At 37.2% G+C, this 24,997-nt stretch overlaps 3 protein-coding genes across 3 annotated transcripts in view; 1 reads left to right on the top strand and 2 right to left on the bottom strand.

Annotated features, from left to right (window-relative positions):
- The window catches only part of LOC113231262 (PEST proteolytic signal-containing nuclear protein-like), a 6,749-nt gene extending 4,011 nt beyond the window's left edge, over nt 1–2,738 (bottom strand). Inside the window, exons 1-3 of the mRNA XM_026465496.1 lie at nt 2,573–2,738; nt 2,252–2,440; nt 1,924–2,173 (exon numbers count right to left, since the gene is read on the bottom strand). Coding sequence (XP_026321281.1) covers nt 1,924–2,173; nt 2,252–2,440; nt 2,573–2,603 — 470 coding nt within the window. The 5' untranslated portion in view covers nt 2,604–2,738. The remainder of the gene's footprint in view (nt 1–1,923; nt 2,174–2,251; nt 2,441–2,572) is intronic.
- A 620-nt stretch (nt 2,739–3,358) lies between these two features.
- On the top strand, nt 3,359–15,801 carry LOC113231330 (CDK5RAP1-like protein). The gene is made up of 8 exons (XM_026465611.1): nt 3,359–3,707; nt 3,984–4,145; nt 5,939–6,089; nt 7,304–7,518; nt 12,246–12,376; nt 13,084–13,240; nt 13,355–13,482; nt 15,392–15,801. Exons 1-8 carry the CDS (start codon nt 3,434–3,436, stop codon nt 15,782–15,784), a joined length of 1,611 nt encoding a protein of 536 aa, XP_026321396.1. The 5' UTR covers nt 3,359–3,433; the 3' UTR covers nt 15,785–15,801.
- A 1,421-nt stretch (nt 15,802–17,222) lies between these two features.
- LOC113231365 (ankyrin repeat domain-containing protein 6) overlaps nt 17,223–24,997 on the bottom strand; it is a 79,228-nt gene continuing 71,453 nt past the window's right edge. The window contains exons 3-5 of the mRNA XM_026465657.1: nt 22,675–22,776; nt 20,942–21,139; nt 17,223–20,772 (exon numbers count right to left, since the gene is read on the bottom strand). Of these exons, the coding sequence (XP_026321442.1) occupies nt 18,070–20,772; nt 20,942–21,139; nt 22,675–22,776 (3,003 nt within the window). The 3' untranslated portion in view covers nt 17,223–18,069. The remainder of the gene's footprint in view (nt 20,773–20,941; nt 21,140–22,674; nt 22,777–24,997) is intronic.

Raw genomic sequence — 24,997 nt, 5'->3', positions numbered from 1 at the left:
CCCGAAAATGATACCCATATTGAATTTATTTCAAAAGTCGTGACTGCCATCTTGGATCTAGAAATAAGTGCGATATTCGTAATTAGCACCCCCAAATAATCATGTACTTACTAATTTCATCAAACGTAACGTCCTTTCCAGCTTTCTACCAAACTTGCAAAAACATTTCAAAAATATAAAAAATTTAAGCAGCATTATTATTACAAATTCGTTCGAGTTATGAATTCTGAGTGAACTTGTACTTGTGCCATCTTTTGAGCACTTTGAGAACTACGTAGTAAAAACGTGACAGCGAAATCAGCTGTTCATTGACCACGACGCCATTTTATTCCACTTAGTGTATTCATTGTCGCACAGAAGCAATGATTTCACCGATTTTAATAAAATTGTTTTTGAAATGATTACAATTATCTCATCATTGGCCTTTAAGCGTTAATTTTGGTATATGCGATAATTAGGAAATTTTTTTATTGGAAATGTAATATATACATAAAAGCAGCCGCAGTGACGAAAACATCTAATTTAGTTTGTATTGAAATGGATCGTGACTTTCCCCCTTAATACAATTCTCCCAAGTTAAAGAAAAACATAACTGAACATAACATGCAACTATGAATCCATAGCACGCTTTAAAGCGTCTATGGTGGTTGAAAGGTTAAAAGTGCCTTTTTGCTTAGTAAGCGACTTGCGTGAGGCCGATTCCATTGAAATTAAAATTTTAATAGGTTTGTAAGGCAAATTCTCCAAATTAATATTGGTCCTAGCTTTATAAAAAGATGAATTTTTGTTGTTATAATGTTGTTTGGTGTATTAATAATTGACAACCTCCATGGATAAGTTTTCACACACCGGTTTCCATATTGTAGCCGTCTCTGAGGCCCCGGATTTGATCCGATTTGTATATTGACCGGCCGGGTCAATGTAGAAACTAAATTTTTTAATATTGTTTTGGGTCTGGGTATTTGGACTCTGACACATAAACATGATACCCTACACATACGACGTCGCGTCGTCGTATAGTGTTTATGTGTAAGAGCCCTTTGTGGTACCATTGTTGGTTCCAATTTCCATCATGTGCTTTAGTTATTTACTTTCGGATCAAAGCAATGTAAGTTGCTTAATATTTATTTATTGTTACATCATGAAACATATTTTCTTTTTGACCGACCTCAAAATAAAGGAGGAGGTTCTCAATTCAACTGTATTCTTTTTTATGCGTATGTTACACAATAACTCATTGCGTGCATTTGTGAACTGGTTTTGAAGATTCTTTTTTTGTTGGAAAGAGGATACCTCAGTATCAGTCCCATTTCAATTGAAGAAAATATTCCACCTTCAAGAGTGGCAAACCAGAGATGAATCCAGTTTAGTGCACTTTTCAGTAATCAATTACAATGAAACAAGTTTTAACCTTTAATTCTTCATTCATGAACTTTTAAGGTCAGTTTTTTTTAGTACTCTGTATTGATTTTATTTATTTCTTTTTTTTATCCCAATACCAAGTGCTGAGACTAACAAGTTGTGCACCTGGTGGTCAGCGACACACCTACCCATAGCAGTTGCAGTGCCACGCAGAGCTTAAATCGCAAAGATCTTAGTGGTACTGCCGCTGCACCCATCACCTTGAGACATAAGTTGACAAGTCCCATGTGCCTGTAATTTGACCAGCACTTTTACCCTTCAAAACTGGAACACAGCAATGCTGACATTACTGCTTGGCAGCGGAAATAGGTATGGTGGCAGTACTTCGTTAGGCACTCTGTCACAAGGAGCTCTACTGCCAATAAATTTTCATATACATTGTGACCTACAGAATCTAGATTTGGATCTACACCCTCCCATTAAAGCCTTGTGCCCAGAAAGCGTAAATATTTGGGTTGTACTGTATAATACAGTACAGAAAGTTTATTGATCTGTTTTTACCTTCCAATATTTCGCATCCGCATCTTAGCTTCTGCAGGCATCTCTTCAGGTTCTTCATCATCATCATCATCAGTGTTGAAAACAGAAGCTACCGAGGGCTTTGGCACCACAGCTTTGGTAGTGTTAATGCTCATCTTAATTGGAGCCTTAGGTTTTGTGAACCCAATGGATATTTTACTGATGCGGGGCGGTGGTGGCGGCTCCGGTACTTCTTCTGGCTCACGAGTATCCCATTTTGTATACTTTTTACCTTCAATTATATAAGAAGAATTAGCTAGTATTTTATGTTTGACAAAACCATAATAAATTACAACACGAATGCTCTCACCGTCATATTCCTTGTCTCTACTGCTAGAGGACCTACTTGAGGACCTTTCAGGGGAGCGTTTCTTCCTTGAATTGGAAGGCGAATTCTGATGAGGAGATCTCGACCGGGACCTCGACAGTCGTCGTTCCTTTTCATCCCATTCTCGCTCCTTATACGTCCTAGAATCATCACGCGTGGATCGAGACGACCCTGCCAATGTGAAAACACTGGCAAAGATAAATAAAGGCACATTTTATTAGAAGAAAGTATAAAAATTAACAAGCTGTCGCAGTGGAATGCGATTTACTGAAATTTACGAAATTTTTCAAGCCACTCGAATACCTTTGTCGTAGTCGTAGTAACGACCGCTCATTCTGAATTCAATTTGTACAACTTTTGGTCCATTAATTACGAGATTACTGCTGGAAAAACGATTTTTTCTGCATTGCTTCTACGACAAGACGGCAGCCATTTTTAATTTTTTTTCTGCGTCATTTGACGCGTTTGTGTGGCACGGGCATTGGCAGCACTTTATCCAAATACCTAATTGAGCGGGCTGTGAGTATAATATCATTGGGGCATTGTGGCCGTGCACTGCTGGCAAAAGCGGTAGTGTAGTTATGTGTAGACATACTTAAGGTTCGTATTCTAGAACTCTACTCACTGCTCAAGTCAGGACTTGAGTATGATTCAAAGAAATCATACTCAAGTCCTTGCCATTAGGGTCGTATTTCCAGTACTTCATATCATACTCAAGTCTGCTCAAATCCTGACATGAGCATTGAGTACAGTTCTGGAATACGACCCTTAATGTTATTGTGTATTGTTAATTAGTCACACTCAATTTTCGATTAACCGCAAATTGTTAACATATTTCTTTCTCTGTCTTTTTAGCCAATAATAGTAATTTTTATAATTTTATTAAACTGTACCTTGTGATTACAGTTGACATTATTTATATAGGGTTGGCTACATAGTGTATGATCTATGGTCGGTTATTTGACGTTTGTTTGTAGGTTATTTAGACGGCTTATCTTATCTAATGGATCTTCCGCGAAAATCCTTTTAATTTCGAAATTAAAATATACGTGCTTCATTACAATAATGCTATTTGTTCCACGAAGCTACCATTTAATCAAGTTAGTTAGTAGTCCTTTGTACAGAAAATGTCGTTGTTACTCGGATGTTGCCCGTTTCACTTCAATGAAGGATAAAGTGAAAAATGGACCAGGCTTAAAGGAATTTATTATTGGAGACTCTGAAACGGTTCTTACTGGACGTCCACATATACCATACTTGCCGGAAAATGTTGAAATTGGTTCCAAAAGAAAAGTTTATTTTGATGTGTACGGGTGTCAAATGAACCTTAGTGATACCGAGATCGTGTGGTCTATTCTGAAGAACGAAGGATTTGAGAAAACGGAAATTGAAGATGAAGCTGATATCTTCTTAGTTATGACGTGTGCTATCAGAGAGGGTAAGAGGTTTGTTTATATATACTTTATAACAACAAGTTGAAAATAATTACATAAGTGCGTTTTGTTTTTCTAAACCTGCTATAAATGCTGTTAAGCTAACACAGCTATCGAATTCAACTCTTACCATGTCAGTGACGTCATTGGTCTCTTATTGCTTCTTACAAAGGCAACACACAAGTTAATTGTGTACCAAGCTCTGCAATTAAGTAAAAATGTAAATTGTTGTTGTAGCCTATTTCCTTCAAATACCATATAATTCCCTCTTTTTTTCTCAGGAGCAGAAAGTAAAATCTGGCACCGCCTTGACCACTTGCGGGGCTTTAAAAGACGACGATCTTTGAAGAACAAGCAGAGACCTGTTAAGATTGGTATATTAGGGTGTATGGCAGAGAGGTTAAAGGAGAAGCTCATTGAGAAAGAGAAGGCTGTTGATGTTGGTGTGTTTATTACATCTGCTTAATAATGACTCCTTCAGTAGCCCAACTATTTGAACTGTAGAAGCTGGATGATAAATGAGGAGGTCTCAGGTTCGATTGCCGGGTATGACCAATTTGAGAAATGAACTGTTCTAAACTGGTTTTGGTTGGGGTTCTGGGTACTGCCTCTGAGTTAATTCTATTGTTCTGGTACTAGTTCAGCAAATTACCTAGTTTGACATCATGTATTTGGTGTGGTTGTCTGATATATATTATTTTTATTAATAACAAACAATATTATTGTTATCTAACAAATTAGATACAGTTTCGAAAATGAACTGTGTAAACAAAGTGAACTCCACTAGTTTCCACATCTGTCTTAAAGAGGATGGTGAAAGCTGCCCCAATAATGACCAAAAGCTGTTCATGGACTTTGTTAGTATCATGTTGCGTTTTAGTTTATGCCTAGTTATCAATATATTTTTGTATATTTTTAGAAGTCGGGAATAAAAAAAATGTAAAACATTGTATTTTAGCCTATGCTAATAATAATGCATCTATATGCAAGAACACAACACAATTGATTCAGTTCCACCATAGATTGGGTAACATTCTTGTACATATGTTTCATTTTAAGCATGATTGAATGTTTACCTACCTGAAGTATTGGTTATTTTATACCTAATGAAATAATAAATTAAACAGTAATGAAATAAAGCACAAAATACAACACAATTTGACAAAAATATTTCGACAATATTTAAATGAGAGATAATGAAAGTTGCATTCTTCTTTATTTATTAGTGGCTTGTTTTGTATCTTTCACATTTCAGCCAATGTCACGTAGGTAGCCTCTACACGGGAGGAGTGGATTTGTTTTCAAATATAATTTTGACCCTTACTGCTGTCTGTGAGACTCGAAGCGGGTTTGTCTAAAACAAAGCACACAGTTGCAACATCACAGGACAACACAAAGCACAGCCTAATAAAACAGGGTTGTTATTAAACATTTTAGGTATATTAATGAGTTAATGCAAGCAGTGTAGTTTTAGATAGGGGTTATATAAGAAATTAAAAGTAAATAAACAATTAGATAGAATAAAAAAAGGGAAAAAACAAAAAAAGGTAAACATTTTACAATTTTAATTGGTTAATAGCCAAAAATTTTTTTTAAATTTTAAAAGGGGAGGGCTTGGACAATGAAAGTTGCAAAGGAACGTTTTAACAAGAGACCCTCTTGTCAATGTCAATGTCACATTGTTATTGAGTACAGTGTGACCATTTGTAGCAGATTTTTATTCATTTTCATTGCTGCAGAACATGATAAGTTATTTTAAATGTGGCAGAGTTTGGCAGATTTGGGAATATTCGGGAAGTTCTTTATTATTTTTGGGAACAAATTGAAAATTTGTTGTTTTCTGCTACTATGAACAAACATCTGAAGTGAAATACAGGACAATGTTATAAACATAATCTATATCAACTTTATAACCCCAGCTTCTACAGGCTGTACTCAATTAGCTTTTATGATGCTTTGATAATGAATCACGAGGATTGTTAGGTCTCCTTAATGCACGTCATCAAAAACATTGGGTCATAAAATACACGGGATGTCGCCGTCCTTCTTTTGGAATTGTGTTCAAGTTAATGCAATTTATGCCTTCATTGAAAGCAACAGTCAATCTGCAGAGCAAATGTTGCATGTGATATTTCTAGACTGTAAAGCCAAGGACTGTCTCTGGAAGCAAGTCAATCCCTCATCAGGATAATTACTTGGCTCATATTTATTTATAATACTAATTTTCTAATTTCAGTGGCAGGTCCAGACAGCTACCGTGACCTGCCCCGTCTTCTAGCTCTCACAAACGGTGGCCAGACTGCAGTAAATGTACTGCTTTCACTAGATGAAACTTATGCTGATGTTGTGCCCGTCAGGTTGAATGAGGATAGTGTGTCTGCTTTTATGTAAGTTAAGTATAATAAAAGAATAAGTAATATGACTTTGAAAATGGTAGTGTAACGCATTTATTCACACAGTATTGGTATTGGTATTGGTGCAACGGGCTAGTTTCCGCAACTCGACGTCGAGGCGCCTATTTTGCGTGTTATTCACACGATATATTGGCTTGCTAATCTATAAGCAATAATAATTTTATTAAGTATCATGATGTTTTTGCTACCATGATATTCCTTTTTTAACAATCGAACAAAATGTGACGATGCTGACTTTCTTCATCACCATCCTACCATTTCATCACCCTCTTCACTGGTTCCTGACCACTTTTAAATTTTTGAATTATTCTCGAATGCCTTTTTCCTTTCACTATTCTGACGTAGGTTTGTTCCATCATCACCCACATCAAAATTTTCAAAACGAGATGGCATGGTCATGTATCACCCTCATGTAAACTCCTGAACTTCACGTGATTTACTGTTTTTAAATCATTAGATAATGTATATAGGCCCCCTTGGGGTAAGTAATTGTCTGGACTGTTTAGTAGGAAGTATTTTATACTGGTTGACGGGACAAACAAGTCGTGTGCCTGGTGGTAAGCTACACGTCTGGCCAATACAGTTGCTGTGCCACTCAGAGCTTTAAATCGTAAAGATTTGAGGGGCACTGCCACTGCGCCAGTCACCCTGAGACAAGTTGACAAGTCCCATGTGCCAGTGACTTCACCAGCAACCTTACCCTTCAAAACTGGAACAAAGTAATGTTGACACTACTGCTTGACGGCAGAAATAGGTAAGATGGCAGTATTGCCCTGGACGAACCCTTTGACAAGGAGCTCTACTGCTTCTAAATTATTATCATTTTATTCTTTTTCTTACAGCCTTTCATTTTTGTTTTGTAGTCATTAATAAATTTATCTGGACCGAGCCTATTTCTCTTTTCGTTATGGTTTGGCCCCAAAATACAAAGAAAAATTCTTTTTATCTAACTACATGAATCAGAGTCTGTTGCCTCACCGTCGCTATCACTCGTACCAACGGAATTACAGATCGAATAGTCAGTGTTCGATTTTGTGTATCATAATAATAATCTGTACACATTCAAGTAAATTTTGATGTATGTGTGCTATTGTTTGTTGTATAACTTTGTCACAATCTAGTAAAATCTGAAAGAGTTATCAGATGTCTTGGTCAAGGACAAGTTCTGAACAAAACTTATTTTACAGCTCAATAATGCGTGGTTGTGACAACATGTGTACATATTGCATAGTGCCATTCACGCGAGGCCGCGAGAGATCGCGCCCAGTCTCCTCAATAGCCGAAGAAGTGAGGCAGTTAGCTGACCAGGGAGTGCGAGAAGTGACGCTATTGGGACAGAATGTCAATAGTTATAGAGACGTGTCACAGCACTCTGATAAGCTTGACACACAGTTAGCTAAAGGTAAGATACTATATTATATGGTTATGCTTTTAATTGTCACCTTCATTCTATACTTTCAATCTTTTTAATCATTATTTTTATTTGCTTTGTTTTTGATCATTGGTATTTCTTAATTTATCGGCCTCGGTAACGGTAAGACAGAGGGTGCGAAGAATCCCCGGGTTACGGAAGGCTGCCACAAATTGACCTTGGCAACGTATAACGGACGCAGTCTACGGCTGAACGAAAGTTTGATGCAACTCGAGGTGGAACTGGAGAAAATAAGGTGCCATGTGATAGGGTTGTCTGAAGTTCGAAGACAGGGGGAGGACACGACTACTCTAGAATCTGGCCACCTGTTCTAATTTCGAGAGGGCGACCAACTATCCTAAGGAGGGGTAGGGCTCCTTGTCTACAAAGTTCTCCGTGACAACGTGCTGGAGGTATCCAGTGTATCGACCTGGGTAGCATACCTTGCCCTTCAAGCTAACCGTGAGATATTCTCTCATGTTGTACAGGTATATGCGTCGACGTCGACATATTCGGACAGTAAGGTCGAAGCCGTGTACGAAGACGGGGAAAGGCTCTACACAACACCACCAAGATCCACTTCACCGTTGTTATGGGGGACTTCAATGCCATAGTGGGAGTGCGCGAATGCGAGGAATCGTGCATCGGACAACACGGTATTGAACGGCGAAACCAAAGGGGGCAAATGCTGGTAAATTTCTTGGACATGCAGGGGCTGTTCTGCATGAACACTTTCTTTAAGAAGAAGCCCCATAGGAAGTGGATCTGGCAAAGCCCCAATGGTACGACGAAGAACGAGATCGACTTTATCTTGACGGACAAGAGGCAATAGGTTTAATATCGGTAGCGACCATAGACTCGTAAGAGGTACCCTAAATATCGACTTCAAGGTCGAGAGAAACCGTATGATGAGATCTCTTTTTCGCCCAACACTGCTCCAAACCATGCATGGCTCCGAAGCGTTCCAGTTGGAACTGAGTAATCACTTCGCTTTGCTGGAGACCACGGCAAATGTTGACGAGGTCCTTGAAGATGGGGTAGGGGTAATTCGCGAAGAGGGAATTAGGCACTTCAGAACACAGCGAGGAGCCCGAAAGTTCCAAACCCTAGACTGACACTCTGGAATTGACGAGGACACGACGCGAGACGCCAGAGGAAGCTTCGTCAGATGTCCGTTGTCTCAACAAAACCATCCGTCGCTTCAATACGCAAGTCATGCGAGAAGCTATTGAGAGGAATCGGGGGGTCGAAAGTCTTTACAAAAAGGCTGGGTAGATTTCAACTGACGAAGCTAAATACCTAGGACGGTAAAACTGTCACATCAGTTCTAGAAATTCTCGCAAGAAGTCGAGGACTTTTACAGAAATCTATATGCCTCGTGTGCTCCAAAGCCACCACCCAATGCGAACATAAATATTTACTAAAATATTACCAAAAATCCTTCTTATAAATCTTTTGTATGTGTTCTAAACTCTGAACTGTTCAAGTCTTATTCATAACTCAATGTCTTCTACTCTACTCAACTTCACCGATATAGTTCCAGCTCTACCCATCTCTAGACGTAGACGACCTAACTGGGGCGCCATTATAGTCCGTTATGCAAGACCCTGTTAATAGTTTACTGTGTGCTAATATGGTTTGGGACAATGTATGCATTCGTCTATACGCGAGATCATAATAGCCGATTCGCCGATCGATTTATCGATTCTATGGTATACATTTCTATGGATAAATAACCCGTTTTATGCATCAAGTAGTTGGGGTAATTTATTTTTATGTTTATAATTTAATTTTCTATATGTTTCATATACCGTAATTTTTATTTGAAATTAGAACTCCAACGAATAATGTTTATTTTTGGCACATTGTAACAAATTTGCTATTTCTTTTTGTAACTTGATTACTAGATTATTTAAAAATAGTACTAACGTAATAATTGGAAATGTCACCATACTCATTCTATGTGAAACGTTTTAAACGCAAGTTAGTCAAATCGTTTTGTAAGTGGCTAAAACGCTTATCGCGAAAAGCCAAGAGAAATAAGAAAAAAATAGACTATAGCAACATCACGCATTATCATAGACAAGTTTGGGCTTACACCGCGTTTACACTATTGTCGATTGTTTCGTCGAAACTTCGTGTGGAGTGGTTGAAACGCGTTCAGACATTCGTGCGATAGGCGATGCGACATTCGACACGCATGTGTAAACGGTCACTTCGCTATTCGCGTCGTGCATCGCATCGCCACTCATGCGATCGCGTCGTGAGTGGTATTTCGAGCACGAGTCAAAGGAGCTTAAAGCTTTTTTGTAAAGGTGTGCTTTTTTTTTTGAGAGAAAGTATACAAACTACAATCAATGGTAAATATAAACTCTTGGTATTTCATGACATGTATCCATATTATTTTCGTAAATATTTATACAATGCATTTTCAAAGTATACAAAAAAAGGTTATTGTAAATTCTCGGACGACACTCAAACGGGGTACTTATTACGGCCTTGTATATTAAACTGGACTGCGCAGTAAGTTAATAAAACGAGCCGAGTAAGAGGCTTTAAAGTAGTAATGCGTCTCTTTCATTCATGTTTCAGCCAGTCATATTGTTTTAACTTTTAATTTTTACAGAAAATGTGACCGTTTATGGATGACCAAAACTACTAATATTATTTTATAATTCAAATTAGTATACTTATTTGATATGCTACTTCATAATAGAAGGTTTTTTGACATATTTTTTTGTATTATTACAGTAAAAGCATATTACCTTTAGCTAATTTTATTTAACCAAAATTAAAAAAAGTTTATACACTAGACACTATCTAAGATGATTATATTTAGCCTTGGCAACTTGTAAGTCAAGGACAGACCACTACATCGAGCTATCTTACGTATCTCGGATTTTTTCTTTTATTTAAAATAAACCTTAACATAACCCAATAAGGTGTAAGTTATAGGCGCCTTGTCGTCGAGTTGCGGACACCAGCCCGTTACACCAAGTACCAAGGTGTAAGTTTCTTTGACAGATTTTTTTGCCTTTAAATATTGACATGTTTCTCTTTTATTTTTAACTTATTTTGTTTGTACTTGTAACTCTTTTATTTCTAAACATTTTGATCATTTCAATTATTGTTTTAATGTAATGAATTTTATTTTAATGTTTCTCTATTAATTATAATTAAGCATAATAGAACTGCATGATAAATTGTTTTGTGAACCTACATTTGCACGCCGATCATGGCAGAATAAGCTGGACATTGTACAATTTGAGACTTTGAACCTGTTAACCTTATTCCGACAAATAAATTAATTTGAATTTGAAATTTGAATTTGAAGTTTGTAATATTGGTATACCGAAGTGCGCTATCCAGTTTATGAAATATATAAATCCGTGTAATTATATTTGGTGTCAATTTCAATAGTAAAATCGTAGTTTTAAAAGTGGTTACATAATAATGATAAAATCACAAAAACCGAATAAGTGAACTAAGTTATTTAAGAGAAATTAAAAACAATCTATTTGAACTACAATAGAAAATATTACTGAGTATCCGATAATTAAACGAAGGCATGACTCAAATGACTTGTATCTAAGTCAAAACCATTAATAAAAAAAGGGACGAATAAGTGTTGCTACGTTGCCCAAGGAGCAAGTAGTTAAACTTTAAGTAAAAAAGTTGCTAGATTCCAAGAAATTAATTCTGGGTAAAATTGCCTAAAGTGGCTGAACAAAAACATAATTATGGGATTGCGTTTTTAAATACATATTTTTCTTAATTTTACAAATTATAAATCGAAAAAATAATTATCATCAATATCAATATTGTCAATCAAATCATTATCATCTTGTGATAGTGAAGGTTAAGCTTTATTTTCGTTACTTTCCAATTTTTTACTTTTCTTACTAAAAGAGTTAAAAGATTTAACTATCTAATATTTTGTTTTGTACCTAATAATTTCGTAAAGCTGAATAAATCTATATAACTAAAAACTGGCTACAGTGGCAACATTGCGAATAACTGTTTATAATGCGTTGGCTCAGTTCATAAGGAATAATGGTATTAAAATTTAGATTATTATTTATCCACTTAACATTATTTTCAGCTGTTACCATCTCATTTCCATTTCATGATTTCCATCCTTCATTGTTTAGATTTACCTATAATACTTACTATATATAATATATATATATACTTACTACCTAGGATAGGTATCTTGTTAATTACCGTACCAAAATTCCTTTTGCTTTTATTTTTATTCCGCGATTTCCTTTCCCCGTTTTTAAATTCCTATTAATATCCAAAACCTAATCGTATTAACATCAAAGTTCCACAACAATAACAACTGCGACGACAATGATATCCTGAAGTCTCAAGAAGGAAGACAGTTTTGGAAGAATTATCAAAAATTGGCAACTCAATCGAAATTGCATATGGCCATAGTGCCAGGAAATAAGAAAAAAAAAGGAACTTCGCGTCGCCACTCGTATCTAACTTCGCGACGCTACTCGTGCCTAACTTCGCGATAGCGATGTGACCGTTTACACATGCGTGTCGTGCATCGCATCGCCTAACGCACGAATGTGAGAACGCGGCATTAGATTTTAGAACGAACGAACTTTGACTTCAACTTGGCAAATATGGCGGCGAAGTAAACTCAAAATTTAATTTAATTTTTTGCTTAGGCAAAGTAAAATAAATAATAATTATTAATATTACAGGCTTCAAGACAGTGTACAAGAGCAAGAAAGGCGGGTTACGGTTTGCAGACCTACTGGAGAAAGTTTCCTCCGTCGACCCTGAGATGCGCATCAGGTTCACTGCAGCCCATCCTAAAGACTTTCCTGATGAAGTTAGAATTACATTTAGTTTCAGTTGCCATTTTACACTACCCTTTAAGAAAATGACTATTTTTACCGTGTTTGATAGACGGGTTAATCCCAAATAAGCTTCTATGTAATAAATTAATATGTCGTATATTAAAAAATCCAAGACTAAAAAAATATATATACTCAAGGACGTACATTTATAGAGGAACTCTAAAAAAAGGTTAAATTATGATAACAATGTTCCTATGAATCACTGGCCATATATTAGAATGTTTAATCAAAATGAAAAGAAGATTGCAGTCGTTCTTTTTTCAAATTAAACATTCTGTATTTATTATTTTTAAACCTCTTTGTAAGTGGCTGAAACGCTTGTCACGTAAAGCCAAGAGAAATAAGAAAAAAAAGTTGCTGCTCTGTGTTGCCATTGTATATTTTATGTGCAGTAATTAATATTTCATTCATTACCTCATTCATTCGTTCTGGACATATGGCCAGTGCGCAGTGGTTCATAGGAAGATTGTTATCATAATGTTACCTTTTTTTGACATTCCTCGAGATATGTCCATGAGTGTATAAATTTTATATTGGCTCAATGAATGGCGTATAAATATAGTATAAGCAAAATGTTTCAGTAAAATCTTCACATGCAGAGTGACAGAACAGATAATGCAAATTTGTATTGAATTTTGAAGCGTTTTTGCTCCTTTGCTAGTTTGAAACTACTTCACAGGTATTGCAAATAATCAAGGAGCGTCCGAACATCTGTAAAGCTCTGCACCTGCCCGCGCAGTCGGGCTCCACGGAAGTGCTGCAGCGTATGCGCAGGGGCTACTCCAGGGAGGCCTATTTGGACCTCGTACGGCATATAACAGATTCTATACCCGGGGGTGAGATGCTTAAAATTAATGTTACATTAATTGGAATAAGAAGCCCTTTACACTTTGTTCCACAAAGTAGAAATATTTTTAACTTAATTCCATCATTTTTTGTGTGGATTCCAGTTGGCCTGTCAACGGACATGATCTGTGGGTTCTGCGGCGAGACGGAGGAGGAATTCCAGGAGACCCTCTCGCTGATGGAGATTGTTGATTACAACATAGCGTTTCTCTTCCCTTACAGCATGCGAGAGGTCTGCGTTAACTTGGCAATATAATTTACTTTTCATGTTAAGTTATACTTCGTATTTCGCGTAATCCTAGACATAGACACACTATATAGACACGAACACAGCAAGACAAAACTACGCTAAAATCAGTTTACATACAAATAATTTATTTGACATATAATTACAATTAAAATTGGAGCAAAGATACAAAGTAGATAGTCTAGTGTGGTCTGTGATGTAGCGTCATGCCAACACGGGACTTAGCATAATATGCTGCAATAACTTACCACAGCACCGATTTTCAGTAAGCCCATGCTAAATCCAAATAGAATGGGATTATAGGGTTATTATACCCTGTCAGCGAAACTTTTACCTCGAAAATGCACGAACAACACGACCGCCTGCTCAAAACTTGACCTGGTATGATGTTAATAACTGTTTCAGTTTAATTTCAAAACAGAAGACAGACTTTAGTTCCCTCCTAGGCGACGACGGTAAGATCTCTGCTTAACGAGGGTTTAAATCCAACTATAAAAAGTAAACGGTTTTATGTAGCAGATCTCGGTTCGAAGCTTGAACATCGAGACTGGAGAAATTTCCAAAGATTATTTTAAATAAATCATCGTTTGTTATACAGGGTGATTTTTCCGTTTTGACGCTTATGCCAAACGGGCAGATTGCCAGATTAGCAAAATGCCAGATTCTCAAAATACCAAATGTCACGTCCAGCATTCGGCTGAAATAATGATGATAATGAAGCGAGATTCTGATGTTTTATTAATTTATTAAAACAAAATGTAGTTCTCTCTAACTACTAAATAACTGATCTTTCTATAATAAAGAATCTTGATAACTTTATAGCTTCTCAAAATTGACAATCTGTCATTTTGAGAATCTGACATTTTGCTAATCTAGCGTTCTGCTAATCGACATTCTGCCCGTTTGGCATTTTAGTTTTTTAATTTTATAAAGTGTCCAAACGGATGTTTCAAATACTAACAACCTCGCAAGGCCATATTATTACTAACATCATAAACACCAACTTTCGTTCCATGACTTTCAATAATTCATCAGAATTTACTTTCATGCTAAAATAAAAATATTTAATTCGATAGCTTTAAACAACGATAACTCTGATACCAATCCGCGATGCTGGTACAAAAATATCAATAAGAAGTACCCACTGCGTTTAACAGAGGTTATTTCAATATAATACGAGAATACTGTAATAAATCTTAACTGCCTCCGTGGCCGAACGGTTACCATGCCGGACTGCCACGCAGAGGTCCCAGGTTCGATTCCCGGGCCGGGAGAAATGTTTGTATGGCCTACATTTATTTCTCTCGTGAGTTTGGGTGTAATTTGTGGCTGTCTATATGTGTGTCCATGGCACCCGCGACACAGGGTTTCCCTAGTGCGGGGCTATGTTGAGTGTGTGCGTTATTTATATTTATTATATTATTAAATACTTTAATTTTTTCAAATTATATTTCAACCTGTAGGTAAAGCAATAATGTAACAACCCTACGCTCCGAGCGAACTGTAGTTATTAAGGCTCAATTTACATTACAGCGGAACGGAAGCGAATTTTTGTAACGAAATTGTACATAGCAAAATGAGTATTATGTCAATTGTGTAATAACAAGTTAGATACGTGCCAAAAATCGCGCGTCTTCCGATGAATTCTCGCGAAGTCGCGAGAAAGCTCGCTTATGCTTCAGTATTCGAAGCGAGGCGAAATTGACGCTTCCGTTCCATTACGTTCCGCGGCAATGTACATTGAGCCTTACGCGTCGAACAGGCGGGAAGTTACCCTACTTGCTCTTATTATACTATGCCATTAGCGAGAGGTCCTTTGTTAATAAATAGCGAAAAATATACGTAACTTAGAAAATAAAGTCGTAGGTATGCTACAACAAACGTTCTTCCACAGAAAACCACAGCCTACCGTCGGTATAAAGATGACGTCCCGGAAGAAGTGAAAAAGGACAGACATAACCGAATGATAGAAGTGTACAGAAGAAAATGCCAAATACTAAACGAAGCCGAAGTGGGCAACACACATCTTGTGCTAGTCGAAGGCGTTGTCAAAAAGACCGGACAGCTATTAGGAAGAAACGAGTTGTACTTGAAAGTGGTTTTCAATCAACAGGAAATTTTGTCTGAAGATAATGGCCAGCGGTTAATAAGGCCCGGTGATTATGTAGCTGTGAAAATAATAGGTGCAAAATCGTCTGTGTTTAGTGGTATGCCTTTGTACCATACGAGTATTAGTGATTTTTATAGAGACAGAACTTGGGGTGATCGAAGAGTTGTTACTTTGTAAATATATTAGAATAGAAATAAATATGAATCCTTTTGTTTTATTCAATTGCGGCTTGTATTATGGGCCTGGTACAGGTAAGATTTTTTGTTTGATTGCAATTTTCAAGCACAATTTTAGTTGAATGTTCACAATTAATTATTGTTATTTTGGGCTTTAACATTGACTTACAATTTATTTGTAAGTCAATGGGCTTTAAAGATTTTTCTAATTTCTATGTCTAATTGTTCATATACATATAAAAAAAAACGAATATATAGTTGGGACACTTCAGAAGTGCAATTTATTAGAATAGAAAAATTTAAAATCAGTACAAAAATCAATAATTCGTTATCCTAAGTACATAATAAATACAAAACATGAAACTGTGCAAGCTTAATGCAATAGTTATAGACTACAGTGCTAATGCTAGTTTTACACAAATAAAATTGTTAATAGACCATTTTACAAAGTTTAAGATTATGTTTCAAATGAGGTGTTAACCAATCGTTTGTGCTTTAATACGAAACAATCAATCACTGAGCTAAACCAAAACTGACAGTTTGTTTGGACGACTTTGATTGGATAGTTTTGAAAAAGTTCAAAATTCAAGATCCTTCTCACAAAAAGAAGCTGACAGTCATCTCATTGTGTGAGGAAAGTTGTGTCTGTAATGTATTAAAGAAACTACGTTAACACCTATGGCATCATTATTTTGTGTTTTATATAATATAAGTTTATATATTATATATATATATATTACTTAAATATATGTTGACCGTTTTTTTAATAGCTGTGTACATGATATTATTTTATTCATTTGTACTTCAAAACTAAAACTAAAGCGAGTGACTAAAGTAGAGTATTTTAGATACAATTAATGTCACAAAATGACTTAGATTCATAAAAGAGAATAAGATTTTTTTTACAAAAAGAAAGTACCTACGTACGTAAAATTTAAAATTATTTATAAAGTTTTTAGAAATTGAACACATTTAAAATATAAGTCTCTAAAACATGGTTATATCGTTTAATAATATTAGTAGCTAATCAGTTGATAATACACGTGAAGAAATAAATGTCTCACAGATGGTGCTACGACAAAAAAGTCGTTAAAAAAACAAAGATCTGCAACAAGCACATAGAAAAATTCATAACGTCCGCTAGTTCATAGACCTGTGTCGGTCGATCATTTTTGATAACCCGGGTCGATCATGATGCCATCACCATGCGTAATACGATCAAATAATTCGATCGTATGTTCGATATTTTAGCGGGTCACCGTCCCTCATGATACTTCCATACGGCGTTTAAAAGTATCAAATTATACAATTAGCTTTTATTATTTCCTGCTGATGGGTAATGTGTCTATAATTAAATGCATCATTGATAAACCACACTTAGGACACTAAAATTTCTTTCTAGGAAAAGTAACGGTGTTACAAAAGAAAACATAACAAAAAAATTTAATAGCGTTAAAAATTACTAATTTATTATTCATTAATATTTTAATATTAGCTAGTGCACTCATAAATAAATACAACATACCGAAAAACAGATTAAACTTACAAAATTGCCATGTAATGTACACTACGCCACGGAGCAATTAGGATGAATGATTGATAGATTCATTGATCCGTTAACCCATTGACCCGTTGACTCGTTGATCGGTTGCTTGACTTGGTTCGATCGAACGAAGGTTCTATCGAACGAATGCTCTATCGAACAAATGTTCGACCCAAACCAAGAGTGAGAAGGCGAACCGTGTCGCCGTTCACGTGAGAATGAACGAGACAACAATAATATTGTGAATTGTTGAATAATCTCTAAAATTATAGCGATAAAGTCGAATATTGCGCGCACGACCCATGAAACGATAAAATGATCGGGTTATTTAGAAGCTAGTAACCCGGGTTATCGGGTCACAGGTGCTGTTCAAATCATTTTGATTCGATCGATCACGATCGACACATGTCTACTACTTCGTGGCTTAGTTGGCATAGTGTCTGGCACGGTTTGCTGGAAGACGTTGGTTCGAATCTAACCGGATCGAAGGAATTTTTTGTCAGTGTCCGATCTTTATATTAATAATAATAACATACATAGAATTTACAATGTCGCTCGCATAATATATTTATTCCGTTCAAAAAATAGATTTACAATGCATAAATCCTGGCTGAGCTGCGACGACAGGTCCTGATTGGTCAGCTCAAGGTCATATCGCGCAACGCGATAAATTGCAGCAATATATTGCCAGAACTTGTGCATTGTGAATCCACTTTAAGAATTACAAAGCTTTTAACGCAGACTCAAACTAAACTTGAAGCACCAATCTGGCCATTCAAAGGTTTCCCGTTTGGCATAACATTCATTCTCTGCCCGGAAAGATTGTCGTCAACATTACCAGAAAGACTTGGTGATGGCCCTTGAGAACTTCCGTACACTTTCGTACTATATCCTGAATCATTATGAGACTCTCTGTCCGTTTGACTTTGAGTTTCGGTCAAATGAGTGTTGATGGCCAAAGACTGCAACCGGCTGTGAAGCAAGTTGTGATCAGCCGGTAAAGGTTTCCTCACTCCATGTGAATTTGGCTTAAAGTTAGGGTACATTGGTGCACGGTTATCGTAGTAACTACCGCGAAAGTGATCGTTTTGATTCGCAATCTCTATTTCCGTGTTCGGATCCAAGTGCTCACTATAGCAATGAGGTATTCGCTCCATTTCCCTCATTATGTGATCTTGCATCATCGCATCAAAAACTCCGGTTTGAAGGTGGTACAGAGGATTTCGATTCCGACCTTGTATCTGGTTCTGAGGTAAACCTGGTTCGTTATAATCGTACTGGTTTTGGCAGTATTGAGGTAACGGCAAACCGTTGTCAATCATTTCTGTGTACGGCATTTGATGGTGGACCTGCCTATTTGGAATCTCGTGAAAGTATGCGTCTTTCGGAATCATCGATCGTAAATCATGGGAATGGTTCTGGTTAGGCATCTGAGGAGCGGGGGATTGAGATTTTGTCGAGACTGTTTCAAAATTGGGCATTGGTAGAGTCTGAAGGAGGTTCGTGTTTCTCATTGGTCCGGGTTGGTTTGTACTTCTGATAGGATTGTCTTCTTCATCACTGCTTTCAGAATTGTTACCGTTGTCTTTTGGTGGGGTTTGAAAAGTTTTTCTCGTTGGGAACGGAATTAAGTTGTGCAGACTGAACCGCTTACTTTTTGGAGGTTTGTCTTTTAGTATAGGAGCCGGTCTTTGTGGCTGTTGAGGCATTTTTAATATTCCTGGACTCGGTTGGACTGGTTGAACTAAAGGGGGAGGTTTAGGGAATTCTTGAATATCGGTGGGTGGAACTTTACGAGGTAGAGGCATTGGCTCAGGAGACTGACACCTTTGTTGATGCTCAACTTGAGCAACCAATTCCTGTACAGATCTTCGAGGAGGACTTTCTACGTTACGTTCATTTCTTAACTGGTAATTCCCCTGTTTAGGCAGCTTTACGTAACCGTCTTGGGAAATATCCATGGACTTTTGGTTAGTTCTTGATATAATATTAGACATTTCTTTTTCGAGTTGAACTCTTTTTCTGATATCATCAGCTGTTCTCTGCAGGACCTGGCTTTTCCAATTTGGTATATTCTGGTTGGATCTAAGAATATGATCACCTTCTGAATCGCTGGCTTTAGACTGCCTGTTACTACCGCTAGGTGACTTAGCATTAGACTGTCGACTAGGCGAAGCAAATCTTTCGTTGTATCCCTGAACTTCCATTGCTGGTGGTGATTGGGATACAGAAATTGTATTAGATTTAACATGAATTTCTGCTGTGACGTTTTGAGAACAACCATGATCAGCGGGGCTTGCTGATGTTCTATGAGGTGATCGCGACATTCTACTTGGACCCGCGTCAAGCTGATCACTGCTTCTGGAGCTTGTTAGCAAATAATTTCGTCTTTGCGTTGGTGGTGATCTGCTATCTAACACTTCAGTGCTCTTCGAAGTGGCATTATTATCGTTCAAGTCTTTGGTATGAGTCTCGTAATGTTCAGAGTTTCGATTGAAATTCTTAATCAATCTATTCACTCTGTTCCATTCCTCAGTATGAGCGTCCAATATTTCTAAACTTCTTGTTCGTTTTAAGGGTGGGATGTCTAGGGAACCTTTTGGGCTGAAGTTCAATTTTCTCACTCTTTCGGATGCCCGGAACATCATGCCCCGAGTTAACCATTGTTCCAAGTGTTTGTGCCTTTCTTTACACATGGCTCTCTCCGCTGCTACAAATCTTGTTAATTCCGATATCTGTCCTTGAGTCTTCATTTCCAAATCTGTCACTTTTTGGTCTAACTTATCGTGAGCTTTGTCGATGTGCCTCTTTAGATCCTTTTTGTCTTCGTTTAGCTTGTCTTCCATATGTTTGAAGAATGGTGCGCAGTAACAAGTATAACCTGCGCCTATAGGACCTTTTTTGATGTTTCCAGCCAAATCTAAATAGTATTGCTCGCCTTTCTTTAATGGTTCGGTGGGAAGCGAGCTTAACTTTGGTTTTGGGAAAAATTTTGGGTCTGGATAATAATGGCATCCATAGGGAGACCATTGCACTGCAGGTGGCTGTTGTTCAAAGTGAACATTTTTCTTCTTTTTTTCCTTTCCTTTTTCCTTCTTTTTGGCAGTATCAGGTTCGTCTACAGTTCTTTCTTTGCTCTTGTCTCGTTTGTCTTTCTTTTTAGACTGTTTTGCGACTGGGGTGTTCAGAATGTTAATTATTTCTTCCAAGCCTTTTCTGGTCGCGATGTCTCTAGCTGTTTCGCCTTGCTGGTTGCGTAGGGCCTTATCGCAACCAGCTTCTAGAAGGATGCGTGTGAGTTTGCGTCTACCCATGGCTGCGGCGATGTGCAACGCCGTGTCGCCATTCTTGTTCTGTTCGGAGACGCGGCATTGCGCCGATATGAGGATGCGGGTGACGCCTGCGTGGCCATACCGAGCTGCTGTGTGAAGAGACGTGTCGCCATACTGGAAACAACACTAGATGTTAATAGGCTTATAACCTAGGCTGAAATATTTTCCAAAACGTAAGGTTTGAGTATTATCTTAATATCGCTTAGGGCTTGAGAAATAATAAGGAAATAGAATAAAGATGTCGTATAGGTGTACCTATAATACATTGCGAATAGGTGCTTACATTGTTTTGCAAATCCGGTGGCGCTCCAGCGAGCAGTATTTCCCGGCAGGACTGGTTGTGTCCATTCTGGCAGGCGAGGTGCAGCGGCACAAACCCACCGGCGTTGCGTAGGCGCAGGTCGGCGCCGCCCGCTGCCAGCAACGCCACGCAGCGGGAGTAGCCCTTCCATGCTGCTTCGTGCGCTGCCGTGTTGCCATGCTGAAAGGCAAAGGATATCGCTGATCGACTGTTGACAATGATGAGTTCCTCAAGAAGAAAATTAGGTTTCATCAAATTTTAAAAATAAACACAACACACAATTTTGAAAAGACGCGCTGCTGGCAAGTGAATATATTAACAATTTTGAACATAATAATATATAATATTAGGGGTTAAAGTATGAAATTGCCGTTTTATTGCAATAGGTTCTTTGAATTTTCATAGAATCTTCATGGTTTGAGGTTTTCGAATGAAACTTTTTTCAAATGGTTTCTGTGATTTTTTTTTTTAAATTTGAAACATTTGAATATCGACTTTCAATTGTTTTTGTTATTCAATTTAGACAAGAAAGGTGGATACTGCGAAAATTCGAGTGATTTTTGAATACGAGTTCCGACGCGGAACTAACGCGGCAGAAACAGCCCGCAATATCAATGCTGCGTTTGGAGAGGGGTCTACTAATGAACGCACCGTGCGATTTTGGTTTAAACGCTTTCGTGATGGAAATTTCGACTTAAAGAACGAGCCACGAGGAAGACCGCCCACACAGGTGAATAACGATGAATTAAGAGAGATAGTGGAAGCCGATCCTAGTCAAACTACCCAGGAATTAGCGGCATGGTTTAACGTTACCTTACCCACAATATTGACTCACTTGCGTCAAATCAATAAACTAAAAAAATATGAAAAATGGGTGCCTCATGATTTGACTGATCTGCAGAAAGAAACGCGTGTTGAAACTTGTGTTGCCTTGTTGAACCGGTACAGAAATGAAGGAATATTGGATCGAATTGTAACATGTGATGAAAAGTGGATTCTTTATGATAACCGGAAAAGAAAAATGCAATGGCTGACCCCAGGTCAAATGCCACAACAGTGTCCTAAAGCAAAACTTACCAATAAAAAGGTAATGGTAACTGTTTGGTGGTCTCAGCATGGTGTTATTCACTATAGTTTTCTCCGATCTGGTCAAGCAATAACGGCAGATGTCTGTTGTGCCGAACTCCGAACCATGTTGACAAAACTAGCAGTAAAACAGCCCCGACTCATGAATCGATCTTCACCATTATTGCTCCACGACAACGCGAGACCTCACACAGCACGAGAAACCATTTTGACCCTTCAGGAACTGCAGTTAGAAACCATTCGTCATCCTCCGTATTCACCGGACCTTGCTCCAACAGACTACCATTTTTTTCGTGATTTGGACAATTATCTACGTGACAAGAAGTTTTCTTCCCAGGAGGCAGTACAAAATGCTTTCACACTGTTTGTGCAGTCTAGATCGTCGGAGTTCTATCGCAAAGGCATTAATAACCTTCCCATTAGATGGCAGCAATGTATAGATAATAATGGCAACTATTTTGATTAAATAAATTTGTTAAAAATTTAAAAAATAAACAATTTAGATTTTCAGTACAAATCGGCAATTTCATACTTTAACCCCTATTATTATGCCGATATAATACATGATACATAATGCCGAATGTTTATAGAACTTTCCGGAAAATGAGTTACAGCGCTACCTAACTCACCACATGGTCTTGTTTGTTGGGGTCAGCGGCATGCTGCAAAAGCAGCTGCACTGCGTCGACGTGGCCGTCAGCTGCAGCACGCTGCAATGCGCTGCAGCCGTTCTGCAACAAGCAAAATTACAATGTATATAATATTGTGTTATCCTTTACCGTAAGTAACCTTCAATTCTTCAAGCTAATTCTGTAAATACAGAAGTGTTCCCACGATAAAAATAGCAAAGTAACTAGATACATCCAAGTTCTTTAATACAACACGTGTTTACAATAAGAAAACTCAGTTTATTAATGTTTTAATACATTTGTTAATAACACGAAAACATTTCATTGCAACCTGTTTCTACGCATAACATAAAGATTTGCTAATAGAATTGAAACTTTGTTGTTCAGACTTAAAGCAGCTTGTAGCTTAATAAAGGCTGGTATTGAACGCGACACAAATTGAGCCATCTATATCGTCTTAGGGACTTGTTTCTTGTTTATTGACCGATTTACTAGTCAATTATGGGGGCTGCAAATCTTTTTCAATGCTGTACGATAAATTTTATGGAAGTACGCTATGAATTAAACTATGTTATAATATTTAAGCGTATTTCCTTTGTGGTTGAGGGCATAAACGTGTCTACATTCATTATTCCGTCCATGGTATATACAAATATTGAGAAATTCTTAATTGACATTAACATTTTTGTAATATTAAGTTGATTGAATATCACGACATTTTACTATCATATTCAATTATTTTTTGTGAAATTACTCCACTAGTTTGTTAGAATTATTAATACAAAGATTCGCAACAGTAATAGCATTCGAACTAGCGTATTCGGCATGACGCTCTCCCAACTGAGCTACGGAACGAACCAGCAGACGTTACGAATTTTGCTATGTGCTTGTTGCAGATCTTTGTTTTTGGTTTTTAACTTCTTTTTTGCCGTAGCGCCATCTGTGAGACATCTATGAAAGTTTTTGTTCACTCAGGTTGGTGGTACCTTTACAGCTACCAGCGGCTGGGTAGAGATGTCATTTTAACTTTTAAGTTCATAGAATATTTTTATTTATTTATTTATTTATCTTATTGCTAGCATGTACAATTTGTGTAATACGATCTTAAAAATAGTCGCTGTTACGTACATACACCCTGTTGGGTATTGCAATATTATGTCATTTGTTCGCATGTAAAATTACTAATTATATTATACATTGTAGCAAATTATAAGTTAACATGCAGAAATCATCAACAACAATTAGAATACATTAAAATTTAAGATAGGTACAAATAAAAAATTAAATTACATTAAAATGAAATTCAAAATCTAAAATAATGTCAAAATGAAAATCTATAATTAAAATATTAATAACTATCGTTAAAAAACTCGTCAATGGAATAATAACATTTTTCGGCTAGTAAATTACGCAATTTTATATTGAAGGATTTGTCTTTCGATTCGTTTCTAATTGTGAGAGGAATTTTTTTATATATATTAATTGCTCTATAATACGGACCAGTTTTGAATATTTCCAACCTAGGTGTAGGAATATCACGATATTTTACTACAACGATATTCAATTTTGTGAAATTACTCCACTAGGTTGTTATAATCTGCCACGCTGAGACCCCGGGTAATTCTTTCGTGAGTTTGGATGTAGTATGTGGTTGTCTATGAATATGTCCATGGCACCCGCAATACAGGGTTTCCCTAGCGCGAGGCTAAGAATGTGCGTTAATTATTAATACAAAGCAAGCAGCAGTAGAGCTCCTTGTGAAAGAGTTTGTCCAGGGAAGTACTGCCGCCTTACCTATTTCTGCCGCCAAGCAGTAATGTTAGCATTACTGCATTCTAGTTTTGAAGGGTAGGGGTGCTGCTGGTGAAATTACAGGCACATGGGACTTGTCAGCTTATGTCTCAGGGTGACGTGCGTCCAGTGCCCCTCAGATCTTTGCGTTAAAAGCTCTGAGTGGCACTGCAACTATTATGGACAGGCGTGTAGGTTACCATAGGCTCACGACTTGTTCGCCCCGTCACTTGATATTATATATATAAAAAAAAGAAAAAGGTAAGAAGAAAGAGAAAAAGATCCTCCAATCCGGCTGGATTTGAACCAGCTATATACTCCCATAGTTAAGTATGACGTTTTGTACGTTACAAACAGTTAATCAATTATACGCGTGTTTAAGAATAAAATCGTATTACACGGCTGTTCAAGCACCGTTAGTTTTATCGTTTGCCCGTTGTGTAACATCAATAGTTCAACCTCGTTGTTGTTGATGAAATATTTGAAATATCTTTTGGTATCTTTGTGTAATGTGAACCTCTATCGCCTATGT

The sequence above is a fragment of the Hyposmocoma kahamanoa genome, unplaced genomic scaffold (genome assembly GCF_003589595.1).
Source record: "Hyposmocoma kahamanoa isolate Upper Pololo Valley unplaced genomic scaffold, ASM358959v1 65, whole genome shotgun sequence".
Lineage (NCBI taxonomy): Eukaryota > Metazoa > Arthropoda > Insecta > Lepidoptera > Cosmopterigidae > Hyposmocoma > Hyposmocoma kahamanoa.
Note: the sequence above shows the minus strand (reverse complement) of the source record. Positions and strands in the feature narration are given on the sequence as shown.